The sequence below is a fragment of the Asterias amurensis genome, chromosome 8 (assembly GCF_032118995.1).
Source record: "Asterias amurensis chromosome 8, ASM3211899v1".
NCBI lineage: Eukaryota > Metazoa > Echinodermata > Asteroidea > Forcipulatida > Asteriidae > Asterias > Asterias amurensis.
Genome location: NC_092655.1, coordinates 21168115 through 21191626, shown reverse-complemented (window position 1 = coordinate 21191626; position 23512 = coordinate 21168115). Strand labels below are relative to the sequence as shown.

The 23512-nt window shown below is 39.4% G+C and overlaps 1 protein-coding gene across 1 annotated transcript in view; it reads right to left on the bottom strand.

The window, feature by feature from the left end:
* Nucleotides 1–23099, bottom strand: part of LOC139940952 (tRNA (34-2'-O)-methyltransferase regulator WDR6-like) — a 32449-nt gene extending 9350 nt beyond the window's left edge. Inside the window, exons 1-21 of the mRNA XM_071937357.1 lie at nucleotides 22958–23099; nucleotides 21804–21902; nucleotides 20847–20922; nucleotides 20295–20483; nucleotides 17347–17494; nucleotides 16689–16892; nucleotides 16135–16197; nucleotides 15740–15787; nucleotides 14994–15054; nucleotides 13334–13487; nucleotides 12645–12796; nucleotides 11332–11438; nucleotides 10143–10346; nucleotides 9484–9642; nucleotides 8232–8309; nucleotides 6230–6481; nucleotides 4494–4557; nucleotides 3631–3693; nucleotides 2860–3089; nucleotides 1550–1779; nucleotides 171–706 (exon numbers count right to left, since the gene is read on the bottom strand). Coding sequence (XP_071793458.1) covers nucleotides 171–706; nucleotides 1550–1779; nucleotides 2860–3089; nucleotides 3631–3693; nucleotides 4494–4557; nucleotides 6230–6481; nucleotides 8232–8309; nucleotides 9484–9642; nucleotides 10143–10346; nucleotides 11332–11438; nucleotides 12645–12796; nucleotides 13334–13487; nucleotides 14994–15054; nucleotides 15740–15787; nucleotides 16135–16197; nucleotides 16689–16892; nucleotides 17347–17494; nucleotides 20295–20483; nucleotides 20847–20922; nucleotides 21804–21902; nucleotides 22958–23036 — 3196 coding nt within the window. The 5' untranslated portion in view covers nucleotides 23037–23099. The remainder of the gene's footprint in view (nucleotides 1–170; nucleotides 707–1549; nucleotides 1780–2859; nucleotides 3090–3630; nucleotides 3694–4493; nucleotides 4558–6229; nucleotides 6482–8231; nucleotides 8310–9483; nucleotides 9643–10142; nucleotides 10347–11331; nucleotides 11439–12644; nucleotides 12797–13333; nucleotides 13488–14993; nucleotides 15055–15739; nucleotides 15788–16134; nucleotides 16198–16688; nucleotides 16893–17346; nucleotides 17495–20294; nucleotides 20484–20846; nucleotides 20923–21803; nucleotides 21903–22957) is intronic.
* Nucleotides 23100–23512: the final 413 nt, after the last annotated feature.

The following is a 23512-nucleotide window of genomic DNA, read 5'->3' as shown; positions in this document are numbered from 1 at the left end:
CAAATGGAGAATGTTTTATTTTTTTTTAAAACATGGCTGATGTATAAAGTCTGAATTAAGATAACGTTCGACATTTTTTAGACCTGAATGTTGGTTTGTTGGGGACATATATTCACTTCTAGCTTTTGAAGTACTAAACATAAGATTATAAAATCGAACGAGGTACTCACCATCAATTTTAGTGATACAAAGTGCATTGACCCCTGATTGATGTGCCGACACCGAGAGTAAAAGTCTACCAATGTCCTCATCCCTATCCCATAATGCATCACACTCCTCTTGAAGGTCGCTAGATCCATCCAGAGTTGATGGCACCGACTGTGACTTTTCGTTTGTCTCAAAGTTTTGTGAATTTGGAACCCCTTCCTGGCTTGGTGATATTTTCGTTTCCATGGTGTCACCACGGTTACTGATGGAAGCTTCCGACAACAAACAAACATCTGAATCCATTTTGGTTTCATTATTTGAAAATCCTCCATCCTCGTTGCTCAAACGCTCCCTTCTGACATCTTTACCACATTCCTTGATTGCTTTCTGAATATCCCACAAAGCAATCTTCCCATTGGTTCCTGCAGTAAGGAGTATGGGGACAGTGCCCCATGGGCAGCGATGTACAATGCCGACTGTGGTAAGAAGACAACCTTGATGGCAGTCTGTTGAGAGGAGTGGACTCAGCACTTTGGAATCCTCACTGAAGGTAAACACCCTGCAACAGAAAAAATTGCAATAAAATAATTTTAAAAAATCATTTTTTTAAGTACTTTTCACTTCAATATACATTTACTTAACTTTTGTACAAAGGTTTGTACAACTGTGAAAAAAAGAAAAATACATAAATCTGAGGCGATAAAGATAAATTGAAATATATTTGATAAATTTCCAATAGTATAAAACTAAATGGCAAATTTAAAGAAATTTCTTAAAGACACTGGACACTATTGGTAATTGTCAAAGACCAGTCTTCTCACTTAGTGTATCTAAACATATGCATAAAATAACAAACCTGCGAAAATTTGAGCTCAATTGGTCGTCGGAGTTGCGGGATAATAATGAAAAAAACCCACCCCTGTCACACCAAGTTGTGTGCTTTCAGATGCTTGATTTCGAGACCTCAAAATGTAATTCTGAGGTCTCGCAATCAAATTCGTGGAAAAGTACTTCTTTCTCAAAAACTACATTACTTCAGAGGGAGCCGTTTCTCATAATGTTTTATACTATCAATAGCTCCCCATAACTCGTTACCAAGTAAGGTTTTATACTAATAAATATTTTGAGTAATTACCAATAGTGTCCACTGCCTTCAAAACCATTGTAGGCTTGGGTACCATCAATTGTTCTTTGTTCAGCCCACAATTATTAAAAAACTTACACAGTCAGTTTCCCTTGCATTTGACAGATGTTTTATGTTGGATGTAAAAAATCTTTTCAAACCCCAAATTTTATTAAATTTACTCAGTCAGTTTCCCTTGTTGAATATGTTCATTAAACTTGGAGAAACTATTTCTACAAAATCACATATCTTTGTAATATTAAGATCCACAAATTTTACCTAATAACAGCATCCGATCCTCCCACGCCTAACAAACAGTCAATCTTTCTGCCGTCAGTCTTTGGGAGTCCAACCTCACTTTCCTTCCACACACAAACTGACATAAATCGTGTCTCTGCATCTGTTGGCCGACCGTGTTTCTTGAGCCAACGGCGTTGTTTGACATTGTCCGTGTTTCCATAGGAAGCGAGATGCTCAACTGTGCAAGCTGATTTCATCCACTTGTGAATCTGAAGTTGCAATTAATAATAATAATAATAATATATATTTGGTTTGCGGTAACACCATGGCCCAATTTCATAGAGCTGCTAAGCACAAAAATTTGCTTAGCATGAAATTTCTTCCTTGATAAAAACAAGATTACCAACCAGATTTCCATTTGTTGCATACTGCATGTTACTGGTATTCAGCTGTTGTTCGATTATTCTGAAAACCACGTGGACGTTTGGTTGGTAATCCTGTTTTTATTGAGGCAGAAATTTCATGCTAAGCAAATTTGTGTGCTAAGCAGCTCTATGAAATTAGGCCCATGTGTGTATTATCTACTTGCAAGGTAGACTTTCTTCTTAGAGAACTGTCTTGCTTTATTAGTACCTGGCAAGTAGATACACACATGGTGTTACCGCAAACCAAATATATATTGATACCTCACCATGCAATGCCTCAAATCCTATAAATAACAATAATAATATCAAGCTCTTATACAGCGCATTTCACAATACCCGTCTCAACAGGCTATACATTAGTACCCTGGGGTGGATTTCATAGAGCTGCTAAGCACTAAAATTGGCTTAGCATGAAATTTCTTCCTTGATAAAAACAGGATTACCAACAAAATTTCCATTTGATGGATATTGCCTGTTACTGGTATTCAGCTGTTGTTGGCTTATCCTGAAAACCACATGGAAATTTGGTTGGAAAACCTGTTTTTATGAAGACAAAAATTTCATGCTTGGCATATTTTTGTGCTTAGCAGCTCTATGAAATTGGGTACAGGGGTGGATTTCACAAAGAGTTTAGACTAGTCTTGTCTCGAGTTAGGAGGGGTTAAACTTGTCCTGACTTAGGACTAGTCTTAAGTTTTTCAGAACTCCCTAAAGAGTCCTAGGACTAGTTCTAAGTTAGGACTACCTTTGTGAAATCGACCCATGATCATTGGGCCAATAATATTCCTTTAATCTTTATCAGCTCCATGAGGAGTGTACAACCTGGGCAACCAAAAAATTAAGTATACCATCAGCAGAGGTTAAAGGCAAAGGGAATTTTAAACAATTATATATGAATTCTGACATATGCAAATCCTGACCAACCTGATCCTTCACGAAGCACTCTGTAGGGATTCGCACTCTCCAACACTGTATGGTTCGCCTCCCTCCAACTGAGAACAACAGTAACCTTTGACCTGGGTCATGACCTCCTGTGACCTCTCCTTGGTCCATGACCTCATATGAAGAGGGACACGTGGCAAGACAGCGTACGCTGGAAATGTGAACGTTTAGACGATGTAAGACGTGAATCGTTGAAGGGTTACTTGGAGGAACTACAAGGTGCTTGCTGAGGAAAACTTTACAAGGTTTTTGAATGTAGATGTTTGAAAACAATGATTTTTGTTGTTGATTTTTTTATTTTATGCAAGTCGCCAGACACACAAGGCCGCAAGGCCACTTCATGGTGTGGGCTACAATTATTTTATTCCAGAGGCCGTTGCCACCTACTCCTAGGGCTGAAACAGGGTTACCCCTTTTACAGTCCATACGAATGTATAGGCTTGGGTATCATCAAACCAAAAATTGAATTAAAAAGTCAAGATATTTTAAATAAAAAGTTTCATCCACCAATGCCGCTTCCCTAGTTGTATTGTAAACTTGGGTGTGATTCCCTGGCTACACAGCAGTAACAGATTTAATGGCTTCTGAATGGCACCCCCCGAACAAAGACATTGACAAAATAGGAAGGCCGCCAACATTACTAGATAGCTCAGTTGGTAGAGCACCGGCATGTTAATCTGAAGGTCACAGGTTCAAGTCCTGCTCTTGCCTTTTTGATTGGATTTTAAAAATTATTTGAATTTAAAAGGATACAGATGACAAGAGAAATATTCACAGCATTGTCTTCACTTCCTGAGGCAACCAATGCACATTCACCTTCAAGAAACAAGAAAACAGATTTGCTTACAGTCTGTTATTTTTTAAGTGGAAGAGTCGTGGCCGAACGGTTAAGAGCACCGAATTCAAACTCTGGTGTTTCTGATTAGCAGAGTGTGGGTTCGAATCCCCAGCCACGACACTAGTGTCCTTAAGCAAGACACTTAACCATTGTTTCGTCCTTGCATTGCATGTAAAAGAACTCAGAGCACTTATCGAAAAGAGAAGGGGTTCGCCCCGGTGTTCCTGGCTGTGGCTGCTATATGCGCTGTATCACCTTATAAGGTGCTAAATAATTGGGTCTCAGAACTCATCACTGCAATAACCTATCTTTCTGAAAGTTTGTATATACTCAGCGTCTTGAGTACCTTGTTTGGTAGATATGTGCGCTATATAAGACTTCGATATTATTATTATTATTATATTACTATTATAAGAAAGTGGTCTTTGAAGCTTTGCATGTTACTAAAAATAAGAAAAGAATTAACTAACAAAAGTCAACTTGCGGGAACAACCATGTGTGAAATCTCCTTTGGAGTGTTGGCTTTTCTCCTGAAGATGAGTAGAGCATACCACACTGGCTCTTTCCAGAGTCAACACTACTACAAAAGAGATTTACACGTGGTTGTACCCACAAGCTTACTATTCATAGTTAATTCTTGTCTTCTTAGATTCTTTAGCTTCATAATACTGAACACATTAAAATCAGTAACAACCAGGGTAAGGATTTGGAAGGAGTTTTTAGTTATTTAATGGTATCAGTCAGAATGCTTTGTAGAGATCACTGATACCGAGCCTACCTTCAGGTACTGCTACATTAGCTAGATATTTGATGCAACTCACTTTCCGTCCATGCAAACTCTCCTGCAGAGTAAAAATATAACACATGATTGATGAGGGTGAATAATAATAATAATACTGGGTTCTTATGTAGCGCTTTATCACACACCCAGTGGCATACCAAAGCACTCACTATTTGTTTGTCAACTGATTTATTGAAACAGAGCTATGTTTGGAATTCTGAGACCCATTTATGAAGCACTCTAATGGCTGACAATAGCGCATTCAGCAGCCACTACCAGAAACCTGGTTCTTTTACTTGCAAACACAACACACGGTACCAACTGCTTTACTTCCCATCCGAAGGACGAAGCAATGGTTAAGTGTCTTGCTTAATAATAATAATAATACCAATAATAATAATAATAATAATAATAATAGTAATAATAATAATAATAATAATAATAAGACTTGTAATGCGCACATATCCACCCTGCTGGGTGTTCAAGGCGCAGTAAAAAAAAAAAAATAAAAAAAAAATAAAACACAACACAAAGAAAAACTGACACAACAAAATTAGTCATTGAAAACCTGTGACATAAGATAAGTTTTGAGAAGAGACTTGAATTTTGCAGTACAAAGACAAGACCAAAGATTAAGTGGTAGAGAGTTCCAGATGCGTGGCGCGGCTGAAGAACACAAGTGTCAAGACCAGGATCTGAACCCACACTCTGGCTGATCAGAAACACAGATGCTCTTATCCAATCGGCAAAGATACGCCAAACAACAGATAATTGACAAGTGTAAATGCAGTTTATGGAACTTCAACCCTCACCACCATAGACCTTCTCAGTCAACGTCACCAATTGAACTCCCAATGCTGGAATACTGACATGCACACATTTTACTCTTGAACTGAACAATATGTGCTACAGTGTATGCTTGTAAAATAAGGGCGAACGTGTTCCGTCGACCAAGGGCGTTTAACTTACTGCATTGGCGGTTTTGCACGGGGCTGACTCAAATGCAAATCTACCGGGCGGACACAATTGCATTATGCAGCAGCGTCCCGGCAGACACGATTGCATATGCAAAACCATCCTGCGGACATTTTCCAGATTTTTTACTCAAAACTCAACTTCACACAAAATTCTCATTATATCTCAAACTTGATTGATTTACTGCATGGACGGTTTTGCACAGACGGACACAACTGCATATGCAAATGTGTCCGGGCGGACACAATGGCATTATGCAGCAGCATCCGGGCGAACAAGATTGCATATGCAAAACCGTCTGGCGGACATTATTGCATATGCAATAATGTTCTCTAAATAATATTGCATAGAGGACATAATTGCATGCAATACTGGCTTGGCACATTTTTCGACTAAAAACTCAACTTCACAAAATTCTCATTATATCTCAAACTCTGGTTGATTTACTAAGTCCGCACTGATAAAATGTCTTCGCTAGTGTACTCTGTATCATTTGAAACCATCAAATCACCGAACATAGTTTGATCCCAAATCTTTAAATTTGCCCATGCCGATAGCAGATGCAATTGTGGCAAACTTTTTGGGGCTATGCAAAAAAACGCTTTCTTCTCATCGTATTGCTTATCAATCAGGAGGGGTGGGTGCTACCCACTAGGGGTAGTGAGGGGTGAGGGTAGTGTAGGGTAAGGAGTGATTGGAGGGGAGGGGTAGTGTAGGGGGTTGAGTGGAGGGGTGCAAGTAGGTGAAAGTGTAAATACCTTTAGTATAGGATGTTGCTGAAGTTTCTGCGCTGGCGCTGTACACACAATCACTTTCTTTGCCTTGATAAAAGCAAAGACAGCCTTGGCACCTCCAGTTGCATCAACCCCCGCCGACCTGTCCCCTACGGTGGGGGATGTACCCCCTGGGGTGGGGATACAAGTGGCAAAACCCCAAGCTCTGTGACCACCACCGCATTGAATCTCAACCAACTTCTCACTACTCTGTGTACTCCAGATGAGGAATGATGACTGCAAAGAAGGAAAAAACCACCAAAACCTTCAAAATTGAGAAAAGTGTTCAGGGTCACTATTAAATATTTTGGGGCTTGGACAAAGACAAGTTTACTAGAGTGGGATTTGAACCTGCAACCTCGAATTAATGTGCCTGTCTTCTACTTACTGAACTTTTTAGCCCTAACGTTGGTGGTCTCACTATGTTCTTAATATCTTTATTCCGATTCATCTCAAGATGTGTTGTCCATATGACCACAGAAGTTGGTAATGTGACATCACACTTTACTCGGCAACTAGCATTTATATTCATTTTAAACGTCAAACTTATTATTTTTTTTAAAGCCCCTAACAAAAATTCAGTGATGAAGAGAAGACAAAATAAAATATTAACTTTTAAGTTAAAGGCTACTTAAAGGCAGTGGACACTATTGGTAATTACTCAAAATAATTGTTAGCATAAAAACTTACTTGGTAACAAGCAATGGAGAGCTTCTGATAGTATAAAACATTGTGAGAAAGAGGCAATTTCTCACTCGAGTAATAAAAGACTTCAACTGAAGCCTTTTATTGTGCCTTTTTATCTGAAAGCGCACAAAGTAACGCAACAATGGTGTTTTCCTTTTAATTATTTTCTTGCAAATTCAAAGACCAATTGAGCCCAAATCTTCACAGATTTGTTCCTTTTTTTCATATGTTGAGATATACCACGTGAGAACACTGGTCTTTGACAATTACCAAACATGTCCAGGGGTGGATTTGACAAAGATTTAAGACTTGTCATATCTCGGGTTAGGACGAGTTACTCCTCGTCCTAAGTTAGGACTAGCCTGAAGTCTTTTAAAATACCTCCTAGGACTAGTCCTAGATTAAGACTAGTATTCCTAACTCTTTTTGTGAAATATCCGCTACGATAGAGATAATCTTTTTTTGGTTATAAACTAAAGCCATTATACTTCGTGTATCACAACTTATAAATATAATAACAAACCTGTGAAAATTTTGGCTCAATCGGTCATCGGAGTCGGGAGAAAATAATGGGAAAACCCACTCTTATTTCCGCACGTTTCGCTGTGTCATGACATGAGTTTAAAATAAATCCGTAATTCTCGATAACGAGAATTGATAATTGTTTTAATGTTTTCTCAAAAAGTAAAGCATTTCATGGAATAATATTTCAAGAGAAGTCTTTCACCATTACCTTCTGTAACCCTGTAAGTTATTTGTAAATCTGTGAACTTTTTTTTTTTTTTACCGAAAGTGTATAATGGCTTTACTACATGTTATTAGTTATACATGTATGTTGAAAATTCCCACAATATAATACCAAAGGGCCAACTAAAGTGAAGTCTAGAATGTTAAAGGAACACGTTGCCTTGGACCGGTCAAGTTGGTCTTTGAAAAGCGTTTGTAACCGTTTGCTATAAAATGCATATGGTTGGAAAGATGTTTTAAAAGTAGAATACAATGATCCACACAAATATTGTTTACCTTTTACCTTGTCGACTAACACGTCGGCCATTTATGGGAGTCAAATTTTTGACTCCCATAAATGGCCGACCGCGTTAGTTTGCAAAGCAAAAGGAAAACCACCGAATTTCGAGGCAAATTTGTGTGGATCATTGTATTCTACTTTTAAAACATCTTTCCAATCATTTGCAATTTTATAACAAACGGTTACAAAATGCTTTTTATAGGCCAACTCGACCGATCCAAGGCAAAAAAGTGTCCCTTTAATTTATTTAGAAAAAATGAAAACCGAACTCACAGAATGGAAACCCGATACCATAATATCATCAGATGATGTGAATGCTATACTCTCAATCCAATTGAAGCCTTTGAAAACCTGTCGAAAAAAAATTGATAACAAAAATTACTCGAGGTGGAATTCAAACCTGCAACCTCTTGATTACTGTCCAAGCGCTCCACCAACTATTTCCATTTTTGTTTCATTTATTTCATTTTTTTCAATTCTGGTTGTGAAGCCAAGGACTCCCAGAAAAGCAAAGATTTAGCAATACCCCAAAAAAAGTGGAGAGAAGACAAGAAAGGAAGTTTCAGTTTGAGATGTGAACGGAAAACCCTGGTAATTATAATAGGGAAAACCAACGCAGTCAGGTAGGGACTGAAAACCCAATCGACATAGTGCCCAGATGTGATTCGAACCGAGTCCTAGAGGTTGAAGGCGAGGAAAGGTACCACTACGCCAACCCTACCACCACTTCAGTTTTAAATGTGGGAGGGTAACCCCAAAGAATGATATATTCCAGGGAAAACCCATGCAGTTAGGTAGGGACTGAAAAACCCAATCCACATAGTAGTGATTCGAACCGGGGTCCTAGAGGTGCAAGGCAAGGAAAGATACCACTAAGCCAACCCAACCACCACTTCAGTTTTAGATGTGGGAGGGAAACCAAAAAGAATTATATATTCCTGGAAAAACCCATGCAATCAGGTAGGGACTTAAAACCCAATCCACATAGTGGTGTGAATCGAACCAGGGTCCTAGAGGTGGAAGGCAAGGAAATATACCACTAAGCCAACCCGACCACCACTTCAGTTTTAGATGTGGGAGGGAAACCCCAAAGAATTATATATTCCAGGGAAAACCCATGCATTCAGGTAGAGAGTGAAAACCCAATCCACATAGTGCCCCCGATGGGATTTGAACTAGGGTCCTAGAGGTGGAAAGCAGGGAGATATACCTCTACAACCACCACTTCAGTTTTAAATGTGGGAGGGAAACCCCAAAGAATGATATATTCCAGGGAAAACCCATGCAGTTAGGTAGGGAATGAAAACCCAATCCACATAGTGCCCCTGGTGGGATTTGAACCAGGGTCCCACAGGTGTAAGGCAAGGTAAGATACCACTATGCCAACCGGACTGCCCCAAACTATTAAACATTCTCAAATGAAGTCCACTCAGGCACCAGTCTGAAAACTACCCAATGAAGTCAGAGGACATGTCCTGATTTATCATTAAAACCAATGATGTAATAGACTGGGGACATTTCATACCTTGAATGTGTTCAGCATTTGAAGTCTTGTCCCCTGTATCCCATACTGTCTGTATGTGCCGTCTCTACCCGAGCTGTACACATATCCAGCATGGTGGCAAACATGAGTTACACCAGCCTTACCGTGTACCCCGAGAAGACAGTGTGCTGGACCAGCTGGCTGAGAAAGGACAACAAATCAACATAATAATTATGAACTAATAGTGGCTTCTTATGTAGCGTGCATGTCCCTCACTCAGTGACGCTTTAACATACAAAATTCTCTGCAAGGTATGAGGGACTACATTTGATTATTTAAAGGCAGTGGACACTGTTGGTAATTACTCAAAATAATTCTTAGCATGAAACCTTACTTGGTAACGAGGAATGGGGAGAGGTTGATAGTATAACAAATTGTGAGAAACGGCTTCCTCTGAATTGACGTAGTTTTTGAGAAAGAAGTAATTTTCTGCGAATTTGATTTCGAGACCTCAGATTTAGAATTTTGAGGTCTCGAAAATCAAGCATCTGAAAGCACACAACTTCATGTGACAAGGTGTCTTTTTCTCTCATTATTATCTCGCAACTTCGACGACCAATTGAGCTCAAATTTTCACAGGTTTGTTATTTTATGCATATGTTGAGATACACCAAGTGAAAAGACTGGTCACATTAGCTAACCTCCAAGTCCTCTTCCCCTTTTCCTCGTTGCAGCTGGCTGTACAAGAGTACAGATCCCCTACGGTCTCCGCAGACAACAGCGCCCTCTTGGTGTGGAATAAGGGTGATGGTCGTTAACCATCGTTGCTGGGCTTCAGGTAGTTTGAATGAGGTGTGTTTGCCGAGACTAAATCGGTCGGATGATCTGCTCAGCTTCAACCAGAACTAGAGGGTAAGATTGGTTGCATTTATTTAGAATGAAGAAAAGTAGGATTTGAAATGATATAGTAAGGTTTGCAAAACACCATGTATTGGTATTCTCTAAATGGAACCAATGGTTCTTTTCTTAGAGATTTTCATTACATGGTTATACCGCAAACCTTATACAATTGTTGCATGCTGTGACGGGGTCCATGGCGTTTTGTACACTCGAGAGGGGAAATGGAACCCGAGGCGAAGCCGAGGGTGCCATTTTCCCCCGAGGGTGTACAAAACCCATGGACCCCAAATCACAGCGTGCAACAATTGTTTTGTTATACCTTGGTAACATGATTATTCCTCTTCTCAAAGTTCTGTTGTCATCTTTAAACATTAATTACGACGAGTATGCAAAGTTTAATAGCAGACGAACAGTAATACAGTTGTTCAAACAAGAAACCATTCTTCACTGTTCCATCGAACCCGCGGCTGTTTCGTACTAAGCGGTGAAAATCGTTCAACGCTGGGAACGATCAAATTGATGTACACCGGTGAACATCACTCATGTTACCCGCCGCGCTGTGCAGCTGTGGTTCATGCGTATTTGTTGCACGGCACGTGATTGGTTCTCGACCATAATCAAACTTCATAGTTTGTTACCGAGGTATAACAATACTACATGTATATAGAGTGAAGAACATGGATTTCATTATGTTCTGCACATTGCACCATCAACCAGAGACGTCACCAGAACACTATCACAGTTTACTATCCTATGTGAGCTGTACAGACCCTTCCATTGTTGATAATCAAACTGAGCTGTTGCCATGAACAGCTGAATGTTAGCAAAGCACTCAATTGCCTTTACACAGATTTTTCAACCAAATTCATTATTTTCTACAAACTTTCAAATGATTGGTTGCTTTGTTTCAAAAAAGTTCAGCACTATGTTTGAATATTTGTTAGGCTCTAGATTTATTGAGATTAGATTAAGAATGGATTAAACACTGACCACTAATCCGTCAGGACCTGATGCAAATAGATTCTCTTCATCCATCCAACATAAATTCAACATCTTTCCTGAGAAAATGGCCTCCTCAACAAGGGTGCGACCAGAGTCTGTACAAAAAAGAAACACTAGAAACTGACCAACAAATTGCAATACCTGATGCTTTATAGACTGGTGGATAAGTCGTTAAATGTTTGACACAATGATAGCGTTGCTACTCTCTCCGCAACTCCTGGGACACTTGTGATGTTCTCATGAGACTGCAGCCTCACCCGAGAGCTGTGATCTGGCGAGAGCTAGCTACGGAGTGTAACACGACTTTAATGCTTGATAAAATCATAGACTGTTGAATGAAATAGGAAGAAATATATTTAAGCTGTTTGGGTACAAGTGCTGATGTGTCTGAGATTTTAAGCACCGACATCATACACTTGATACAAATTGGGAGAGGCTAATAGTATACAAATATTGACTGCTTCGAGTGCTATGGTTAAAACTATGACTCCCGAGGTGATCCCTGGAGCGTTCTATTTTCCCGAGGCGATCCCCGGAGCGTTCTATTTTCCCGAGGCGAAGCTGAGGGAAAATAGAACGCTCCGGGGATCACCGAGGGAGTCATAGTTTAAACCATTGCACGAGTAAAAGCAGCCAATATTTGTTTTATAACACCCCAAACATTTCTAAACTGTACTATTAAGTTACAGACCTGAATGCTACAATCCACGGACGCCGCGAATACAGATTGCGAAAACTTTTACTGTGCTCTGCATGTAGTGTCATGTAATCCGAAATGGTTACAGACTAATAATTTATCATCCTCGTACACGCAACGGACGTCTGGGTACTGCACGCCGTGTGCTAGTCTTTCGGACTAGCGCACGGCAAACCGATGCACTATCACACGGCCGTCGTCTAGCAAAACTAAGACATATCATGTGACGCGCTCTAAACCAATGAAAAGGCAGAATATTGGTAAGGGGTGTTATAATATACAACATTGTGAGAAACGGCTCCCTCTGATGAAGTGATGTAGTTTTCGAGAAAGAAGTAATTTTCCGCGAATTTGATTTCGAGACCTCAGAATTAGATTTTAAGGTCTCAAAATCAAGCATCTGAAAGCACAGAACTTCGTGTGACAAGACAAGGGTGTTTTTCTTTAATTATTATCTCGCAACTTCGATGACCAATTGAGCTCAAATTTTCACAGGTGTGTTATTTTATGCATATGTTGAGATACACCAAGTGAGAAGACTGTTCAATTACCAATAGTGTCCAGTGTCTTTAAAGAAATCTTGCCAAATTAAAAGGAATCTTACCGAGTGCTATAACTTTGACGTTGCCGTGTATATTTGCTATTGCAGCTATTTGATGAGATGGACTGACAGTAAGAATGCTGTAGGATTGGTAGTTTACATCTTGAGAAAGTAACCGCCATTCCTTACTATGAAGAGTATAGCTTAATAAACAGCTAATGGAAAAAGGGAAGAAAAAAAACAGAAGAAAATTATCCTTGAGGTCTAAAGGCCGAGTCACACTGCAGCGATAATGAAAACGATAACGATCACGCCGCAAAGAGAACGCATTCTATTGGTTGAATTGCTCCACGCAAAATATGCACACGCTCATTCAACCAATAGATTGTGTTCCCTTTGCGTCTTTATCAGTATCGTTATCGTTATCACTGCAGTGTGACTCGGCCAATTTCACCGAGCTGCTAGGCAGAATATATTGCTTAAAAAACATTTCTGCTTTGCAGAAATGAGCAAGATACCAGTCACAAATTATACATGTGACATGGTAGTTTGACCTTATTCAAGTAAGCATTATTTTGTTGTGCTAAGCTTCTTTTTGAAACTTAAGCAGCTTTACAAAATTGGTCCCAGGCCTTACGAGTCCATCCTGATAAAGCAAAAAATCATATAAATTTTATAACTTAGTTTCTCGAGGACTGGTCAAGGAGAAATAGTAAAGACGTTGTATTATTTTATTCTTGAGCCAAACTTACCCATTTAACGTCATGATGATTATCTTTCCCGAGTCGAGTACAGCGAGTTGTCTTGGAACGAGTTTGTCTGCATCATTAAACTCATTATCCGTGCTGCTATTACTCAGTAGGAGCTGAGCTTCTCTCACAGAATCCAATTCCTCAGTCTTTATACCTATAATATAATAATATTAATATAAATAATAACTAGTACTTATATTGTAGTCTCCTGACGATGACTAGAGCAAGCTAGTCGAAACGTTGAGACCAATTCAGAACTGACTCCACGGCAGTACAGTTAATTACGATCCTATAAGCCAAAGTAGCAGTCCAGTCTATTTTCTATACCATCCGCTCTGGTAATAGTTAAAAAGCAGGACAGTTCTTTTCAGAACTGAGAAGTCTCCCGAACCTCCGATTATCTACTCCGTGGCAGTAGAATAAAGCAAGACAGTTCTCTAAGAACAACTCTACCTGGCAAGTAGATACACACATGGTGTTACTGCAAACCAAATATACATAGTTCTTATATTGCTCATTTCACAATATCCTTAATGCACTTTACATCAATGGGCCATTCATGATTTCATTGAGTCAACAGTATTTGTCATATTGAGCGAAAGGTAAAAAAATCAGTAAAATTAGTGATTTCCTGTAAAATTACACAAAATTGTAACAGAATTAATGAGAACATTATGGATGAAACAGAGCATGCATGTGGCATTATACCTTAAAAAAAATCATTTTATTATGCAAGTTAGACCCCAAAAAGAATAAAAGCCGGGATTTTATATTCCATTAAAAACAGTCTAAATTGTAGGATGAAGGGAAACATGCACCAGGCAAGGAGACGTAAAAAATGCTGTTGCTGTCATAATGGCTCTTTGTTCTACATCTCGGAAAAGCAGAAAGCCTGGTTTCACACTCAAACTTCCTAATAGGAGGAACCAGGTCAGACCATAGAGCTATATATATTGACTAGGGCCCTAACTTGCTCTGCGTTTTGAAGCCACCCTAGGCGCAGACATGTTTGATGTGTTGCGTGAATTCAGAGTGATTTTAATTTTAAGAGAACACACATAGCAGCGATTTTTTTAATATTCGGCGTGTGCGCTTAACGTATACGCGACTGCCCAATCGCGTACGTCCGCGCTACGAAAACCATAACATCGACTTGATATTGACTACTAAAAAAATACGCGCGCCTTTTAAACATGACGCACATGACGCTCGCAGTTTGTGACGCTGATCAGCAGATTGTGCGTTCACATTTGCTGCATTTTTGGTTTGATGACACACAGAAAAGAACAAACGCACTATCATGCAAATAGCCGTACAATTGCCGTACAAAATTCCAAGCTTTTGTATTGGTTTGTACATAAACATGGATGCGCCCACACGGCTTCAAAACCTTAGTGCGTGTATAACGGGGTGTTAGCGCTCTAGTCAATATATATAGCTCTATGGATCAGACACACTGGTGACACATTTAACATGAACATATCTTTAGAAAAGACAATGCCTAACCAACTTGCAATGCTGAGATACCACAAGGATATCTAGGTATTCCCATTCCCTACCAGCATACTTAACTGATTAATGACTTCTGAAATAAATGTATTCGCTGTGAAGAAGGGTGCAAATATTTACTCTGGTTCACATAATTACATAAATGACTTACATTGCTCTTGGTTGCTTGCGATGGACCACATACGTATACTGCTATCCCCACCACCAGTCACCTGATTGAATTCAATGATACATACAAATGGAAATGGGTTTCTGCAAGTCTGAAATTTTTGCATTGGGAGCTTCTGTACAGCGACCACTTTGATCATCAGCCTCCTGTTCACTACACTTTGTTGAGCCTAGAACCCATTGTGTCTCTTTTGCCGATAGATCATTTTCTGTATACGGACCCAGAATATGGAACAAACTTCCACATTGCATCAGAGATACCACCTCACTGCATACATTCAAGACACTCCTGAAAGCTCACCTGTTTCAGGAGGTGTATTATCAATAACATTTCTCCTGTTGGTGCCCATACATCAGCGTCTTAGAGCAAACTTTTGTATTTGCCGCTTTATAAACTTCTTTTAACTGATTGATTGAAGAGGGGGAAGAGTATTTAGAGTTTGAGAACATTTGGGGTGGGAGGGCGGGTTTGGCTCCCTCGGCATCATCTTAGCCTATCCCGTCGTAAACGACGATGAGTTCAGCATCTGTCACAATCATTGATGTAGGCTTGAGATCAAACTGAAAGCCCTGAGTGGATAAAAAGAGTGCCAGGAGGAGCGATTCAGTGCAACAGTTTCCCAGATAGCAACTGGGATGTTGAACGTGGTGGGCAGAGGGCATGGAGTAATTATAATCCTTATTACCATTTGATGAGGGTCATCTAAAATAAACAGACAATTTACTTACAATAGTTTTCTGGTCTTCATGGACAGCAAGGCTCCATATACTTCTTCCCTGCAATTTGTCCGAGAAAAAGTTACACTAACTTATAAAGCACTTTCCACAAAAATCAAATCCTACAGAAACCCAAACTCTAAACCAAGCCTTTGGATGCCTGACTTCATTATAATGCAATCAATACAAGTCAATGGTAACTTAACATCCAGACCTTCGTGTGTCTGACTCCAATCTAGTCAGTTATTTTTTTAATAACGAGTTAATTTCAAGACTTGAAAGAATTTTTTATTAAACCAAATCAGAGTTTGTTTTTTAAACCACTGGACTGAACAATATAAGTTCACACTTTAAAATTTCAGAAACCCAAAATTGTAATTAATTTGAAGAAAAATTGTGGGCCTTACCTTATGACCACTAAATCTGTGGATAATATCACCGTCATTATTCCATACACAGCAGACTGCGTCCTGTATAAATCAAAGTGAACACATTAAAAGAACATACTTTGAAAAAGTTTTTCCTAAAGGGTCATGGGGTGGATTTCACAAAGAGTTAGGACTAGTCTTATCTCGAGTTAGAATCAGTAACTTGTCCTAACTTAGGACTATCCATGCAATTTGTATATCTCCTAGGACTAGTCCTAAGTTAGGACTAGTCCTAACTCTTTGTGAAATCGACCCCTGCTCCGTCAAAGTCTAAGTAAAAAATACCAACTTCAGTCAACAGAAATTGTAGGATTTTTTTTCCCATGAGAAGCTAATGTGACCATGTGCATTTCTCTGGGTCAACAATTTGAAAGGGAGTTACTTTTAATCAATACAGAGTGCTACATAAACAATTCCATTATTCTGAAGTCAAAAATTTAATATTTACCTTGACCATTTCCTTTCATAAAATCCTTTCCTGTAAACACTGTGTAATGTTTTAAAAAGGTTGATCAAGTTTGAGATTCACTTACCTCCCCTACACTGACAATGGTATCATCCAGTATCTTAGCATCCCACACCCTTGCGCTATGACCATACAACACCTTTTGGGCATCATCACTTTGTACCCTAGGGATGCTTTCAAGATCCAGATGCCACAGGCGGATGCTGCGATCATCGGACACAGAGCAAAGGAGATTACGTTTATGATGATAACTCATGTTGAATATTACACCCTGGAACACAAACATATCATTAAAATGTGCTAGAATCAAGCACATTTTGATTCAGCCTGAAGCCGATCCTTTTTACGTGCCCGCTGAAGTATGGTAACACACACAAGAGGCATCAATCAAAGAGCAACTGGTCCCCTCTCATTCTTCTAAGTGCAGTTTTATCTAAAAGAGAAGGGGGTTCGCCCCGGTGTTCCTTGCTGTGGCTGCTGAATGCGCCGTAGCACCTTGTAAATCCTTATAAGGTGCTACATAACTGAGTCTCATAATTCATAACTTCAATAAACTATCCTTCTGTTAAATGTATATACTAAGCGCCTTGAATACCTTGTTGGAAGATACGTGCGCTATATAAGACTTTGATATTATTATATTATCACAGTTTAGGGTGACCGTGTGAAAAAATGTATTCATCTGAAATGGACTTGCATCATAATTTTTACTTGCGCACGCCTACCTGATGTCCAATCAGCCTTCTAGACACCTGTACTCTTCCCATAGAATCCTTCTCCTCTCTTGGTGTCCATAATACAACCTGATTAAACACTGTACCAGCACACACCGTCATACCTTGCCATGTGTCACCAAGAATCTTAGCTGAGTAACTAGCAATGTTAAGATTAAATGCACTGGAAACTATTGGTTATTACTCAAATAAACTGATAGCATAGACCCTTATTTGGTAATGAGCAAAAGAGAGCTGTTGATAGTATAAAACATTGTGAGACACGTCTACCTCTGAAGTAACATAGTTTTCGAGAAAGAAGTAATTTTCCAAGAATTGATTTCAAGACCTCAGAATTAGATTTTGAGGTCTCGAAATCAAGCATCTAAAAGCACACAACGTGCGACTAGGGTGTTTTTTCTTTCATTATTATCTCGCAACTTGGACGACCAATTGAGCTAAAATTTTCACAGGTTTGTTATTTTATGCATATTGTTGAGATACACCAAGTGAGAAGACTGGTCTTTGACAATTACCAATGGTGTCCATTGTCTTTAAGGAAGGAGCTTGAATTATAAAGTGTCTCCAAACACTCATGGCACCGCCCAGAGGTGAATTTGGGTGTTTTGGGAATATTCCAAACAAATATTAAATTGTCGCAGGCCCACAAAGCCCAAGTTTGTATCAGCTTTTACCCCTTTCTCCTTTTCTTGTGTTGCCTTTTTACAAAAATGTTGTTTTATACTGTATGTCTTTCTTTTCTGTTTTGTAATTGTCCATCCCGCAGAGTCATGGACAGGAGACTTTCTCCAATCTGTTCTCTCGTCCGGAATCTTAAATGTTACATTTCAGTGTTTTTTTCTTAATTTCTTCTGTTCAAATCTGAATTGAAATAATGAAATAATACTAGAAGAAAATTGGGCTAAGGAAAAGGGGCTTGAATTATAGAGTGTAGAAATACAGATGGTATCTGCCAGAGTTGCCTCTTGGTATTTTGATATTGATATCTGAAACAAAAAGTCGCATCCCCTTAAGGTGATCCCCTGGCTGCCGCTTCCCAGGTTGTATCGTAATTTGGCTGTGATCCCTGGCTACACGGCAGTTAACGGTTGTATGGCTTCTGACTGGCACCCTGAACAAAGATATTGACAAAATAGGGACACCAACAACATTAGATAGCTCAGTTGATAGAGCGCCGGCACGTTAATCCGGAGGTCGTTGGTTCGAATCCCACTCTAGTCAATTCTTTGTTTAACCCCAAAAATCATTTCAAAATTTACCCAGTCAGTTTCCCTTGTGGTTTATATTGATATCTTAGTATCTTAGAGATAACTCATGTTCTAGAAGGAAACCAGCATTCTCCTGAGGACAATCAACCAGTTCTGCTCAGAACCAAAACTTCTCAAAAGAGATTAATGCACATGGTGCCACTGCAAATCACCTAAATGTACTCCTGCCATGCAAAGTTTCAATTCATAAGAGATGTTAAATTTGCATCGGGGATAAAGAATATTAATTTTGGTATTTTTACCTATAAAAAAAAAATAAAAAAAAAAAAAATTAATATTCTTTATCCCCGATGCAAATTTAACATCTCTTATAATCGTTGCGGTACCCGCTGCCAAAACATACCGGGCAACCTCGGTAGTCTAGTCGGTGAGACACTGCTCTAGAATTGCAAGGGTTGTGGGTTTGAATCCCACCCAAGTAACATGCCTGTGATATTTGTTCACAGGACTCGGGAAAGTACTGAGTATACAGTGCTAACACACATCAGTGTATGGGTAAAAACCAAAACTAATATTTTTCAAATCATAGTTTCTTACAAGTAAACTAATTGGAAGTGAGAAATGTATATGTTGGGCGCGATCGGTCAATCTGCGCGATCGGTTGATCGCGCTGCGCTATCAACCGATCGCGCTGCGCTATTGAAATATCTATTGGTCGCGCAGCAATCGGTCGATCGCGCAACAATCGGTCGATCGTGCAACATTCGGAAACGAGCATGCGCGATCAACCGATTGTGCGGGAATGGCTCGGCGCGATCGGCCGATTGTGCAGGAATGGTTATGAGTGATCGGCCGATTGTGCAGGAATGGTTTGGCGCGATCGGCTGATGTTCAGGGGCCGAATTCACAAAGATGTAACATTGATTGTAACTGCAAATCAATCGTAGTGTGACGTCACTATATAAATCACTATGGTGATACTGAAAATTTGTCCTGCTATGAATTTTATTGCTTTGAGAAATTGCCCCAAGGAATAGTTTACCTGCACGATCGGTTGAACGCGCGAAACCATTCCTGCACGATCGGTCGATCGCGCAAACCCATTCCTGCACGATCGGTAGATCGCGCAAAACTTTTCCTGCCTGATCGGTTGATCGCGCAAAACTTTTCCTGCACTATCGGTCGATCGCGCAAACCCATTCCTGCACGATCGGTAGATCGCGCAAAGCCTTTCCTGCGCGATCCGCTGATAACGGGGAAAAAATACTCGTAGCGCAATCGGTCAATCGCGCAAACATGTCATTGCGCGATCGACCGATTGTTGCGCGATCGACCGATTGCTGCGCGACCAATTGATCTTAATTTGATCGTTCAATAGCGCAGCGCGATCGGTTGATCGCGCAGATGGACCGATCGCGCCCAACATGTATACTTTTAAAATAATTTGAAACCCCAGATTTTCATTTTTTTAATATACAACTTTGAGACCCCTTACTTTTATCATTTTATATTAAGTTGGAACCTAGTTGTTTTATTCTAAATTTGGACACAAGCAACAACATAAGCACTGTACATGTTGTCAATGCAGGACTTGGATTACGGTAGCGATCCCATAAACAAACAAGTCAACTTGTAGTTTCAGAATATCTCCAAATCAAACCAACCAAACAAACTAACAAAACACAAGCAATGAGCCAATTTGAGGACAGATTCAATCACATAAAAGGATACAGAATACAGTTTTCAGCACAATGGACGTGTTCTATGCAGACTTTGAGCTCCCAATCCCAGAGCATGACGGAATTATGAGCCAAGACGATACCAAGACAGTTTGAAGACGTCTCGGACGTCTCATGCGACAGGAAAGACACATCTAAGATCCAATCTGGAAACTCCGGAGTGTCACAAAGTGTCTTGATCCTGTGTACACACCAATTCAATTAAATTCAATTAATCTTTATTACATTCCAAAAAGGGTAATTCAAATGCTCGCATACAGTAAAAACATTGAAACATCAAAACATTAAAAACAGAAGTAAAAGAATAATAATAATGTTAAATTTGCATCAAGGATAGAGAATTTTGTTTTTGGTTTTACTCTTTCACCAATGTGTGTTGGCGCTACATACTAAGTACTTTCCAAAGTTCGTTGAGAAAAACAAGTAATATGCCTGTGATTTTTTTCCAAAGAACTCTGGAGCCTACTGAGTATACAGTGCTAACACACATCAGGGTAAGGGTAAAAAACAAAACAATATTGTAATAATAACGCTGTTTGTTTACCTGATGTTCTCCTCCAAGTCTAGATGGATAATGCAAACTGCTTTCTGTCCAAATACTGCACAAACACCATCTTTACCTGAATATTATGAGAGAATTCAAAGGTCAAATGTTTGTTTTATAAGTAAATTGTCTAATGCCAAGTAATAGTTATGAATATTACATCTCATAATGATGTATTAGTACAAGAAGGTAGAAGAGTCATAACTATGCCTGTGTGAAACATTTATGACATTAAACAAGTCATATTGTGAGATTATTTCATACTTTAGGTAATAAGTAATAAGCTGACTTGTAATAAGTCACAAATTACTTTAAAAAGTCATGTTTATAGGGCCTTTGACTTTCGTTTGTTTTTCTCAATGTCCTTTAAAGGCAGTGGACACTATTGGTAATTACTCAAAATAACTATTAGCATAAAATCTTACTTGGTAAAGAGTAATGGAGAGCTGTTGGTGGTATAAAACATTGTGAGAAACGGCTCCCTATGAAGTAACGTAGTTTTCAAGAACGAAGTAATTTTCCACGAATTTGATTTCGAGACCTCAAGTTTAGATTTTGAGGTCTCAATATCAAGCATAAGAAAGCACACAACTTCGTGTGACAAGGGCGTTTTTTCTTTCATTATTATCCCGCAACTACGATGACCAATTGAGCTCAAATTTTCACAGGTTCGTAATTTTATGCATATGTTGAGATACACCAAGCGAGGAGACTGGTCTTTGAGAGTAACCAATAGTGTCCACTGCCATTAATGCTAAGTATGATAACCAAGGTTTGCAATGACACCATGTGTGAAACCTCTTTTAGGTTCTAAAATTAACCAGTTGTTTCAAAAGAACCAATGTTTTTTTCGCTTGAAAAAGATCACAGCACACTGATTAAATTATTGAGCTGTCAACGACCAGTTCTTCTCATAAGTGAAAATACTGCCAGTCATTGACAACTCCCAAAGAATACCTTTACAAATGCCATGGATGATGTGAGGTCCCAAGACGCGTAATTGATGCAAATGATTTCCTGTATTCAAGTTGTAAATATGAAGATAAGACGTCTCCCCTGTAATTGTGTTGAAACAAAAATATTTTGGGAGGTTAGTCATCTTAACTGGCAGAGAAGCTGAATTGTGAAGCACAAGACTAAAAGTCAGGTTGGCGTAGTGGTGTCTTGCCTCGCCTCCCACCTCTGGAGACCCTGGGTTGAATCCAACAGGCTGGTCTCTGCGGCTCAGCGCTTGGTGACCACAAAATAAAGCGTTGAACATATCGGGAAGTCAAAAATCTTCAATGTGAAAAGTTTAAAATAGAACCTGGGAAATTTGTGACTGTTTCGCTCCGGTATCTGGTAAGTTTTTTTCTTTTTTTCTTCAAAATATTTTCTCAATTGTGTTTTGAGTGTTATTCATAAGCCACTGATTGAGGATTAAGTTCGTGTTCCTAAAATTTGTGTCATGATTTTTGAAAGTGGTAAAAATTGAGCAAATCTGTTGACTAGACCATCTCGCCCTGTACGAGTCAAATTTGGCTTGTAACCCTCCGGCTCTGCCGCCGGGAGGAGGGTTACGTTATCTCAACTACCTTTTTGGCAGACAGTCTCATCGACCAGAGATTCGAAAGTGTTTTATTTTCACCGCATGGATGAAAAACATGAGCGCCAAGATAATACACCCTCATGGTATAATGAGAGTTCACCAACGCACAACTCTACTCACATGATCACATGCGCTGATTTGATTAAACAACAGCAATGCTTTGGTTTTTTTCGTGTCTCTGCACGTTCCGTATCACGCCACCCCTTTTTCTAGCCCCACTTGTATGGCCAAGGATTCAGCTATCCTTGGCCACACAAGTGGGGCTACTCTTTTTAAATCATTTTTATTTACAAAAAAGGAATATCATATTGAGGTAAATTAGAATATCGAATGAAAAAGTGGTGGCGCGATACGGAAACATTTCCCACAAACAAATGCAATGCAATAATTATTTCAATGACTAATGCGTAATTATCAGGCCTGGAGCCTAACATGGATATTGACATTCGATCTCTCGTGTCGTGCGTTCCTCGTTTTGATTAATTAAATTCGATAACACTAACACTAACACTAACATAATTACCTGATAAAATATGACTTCCCTGCACTTCTAGAGCTGATATAGGAGCAGAAACTAGTTCTGGAATGAGGTTTCTCATCATGTCTGCAGAAATAAAAGCGAACAACTAATAAAAAATATCCAGCATGTCTGAAGAAGTACACAACACAACAGAACAGACGACGGACTTCTAAAAAATGAACAGCGCCACCAATTGACCAATACCATTAACACACTCTCCTTGGTGTGTGTGGTGGGGTTGTCCCGCCCACCTGTGACTGTCATGGGTTTTCCGTTCTGCTCCCTAATGTTCGTCCCAAATCTAAAACAGAAACTTAATTTTCATTTTTCTTCTCTCCATCGGATTCTTGGCTAGTACAATGATGTTCGCTTCTGAGCTGAGAGTCGTCGGCTTCCACAACCACAGATAAAGAACAACGAAAGAGGGGGGGGGGGGGGCAATTTCATGGAGAAACCGTGTTTCAAAAGCACGAAATACTGCTCAGCAAATTTCTTTGCCAAGCATGAAATGAGTGGGGTACAAGTTGCAGCCGAAATGGTAACTGTAAGTCTGGCTGG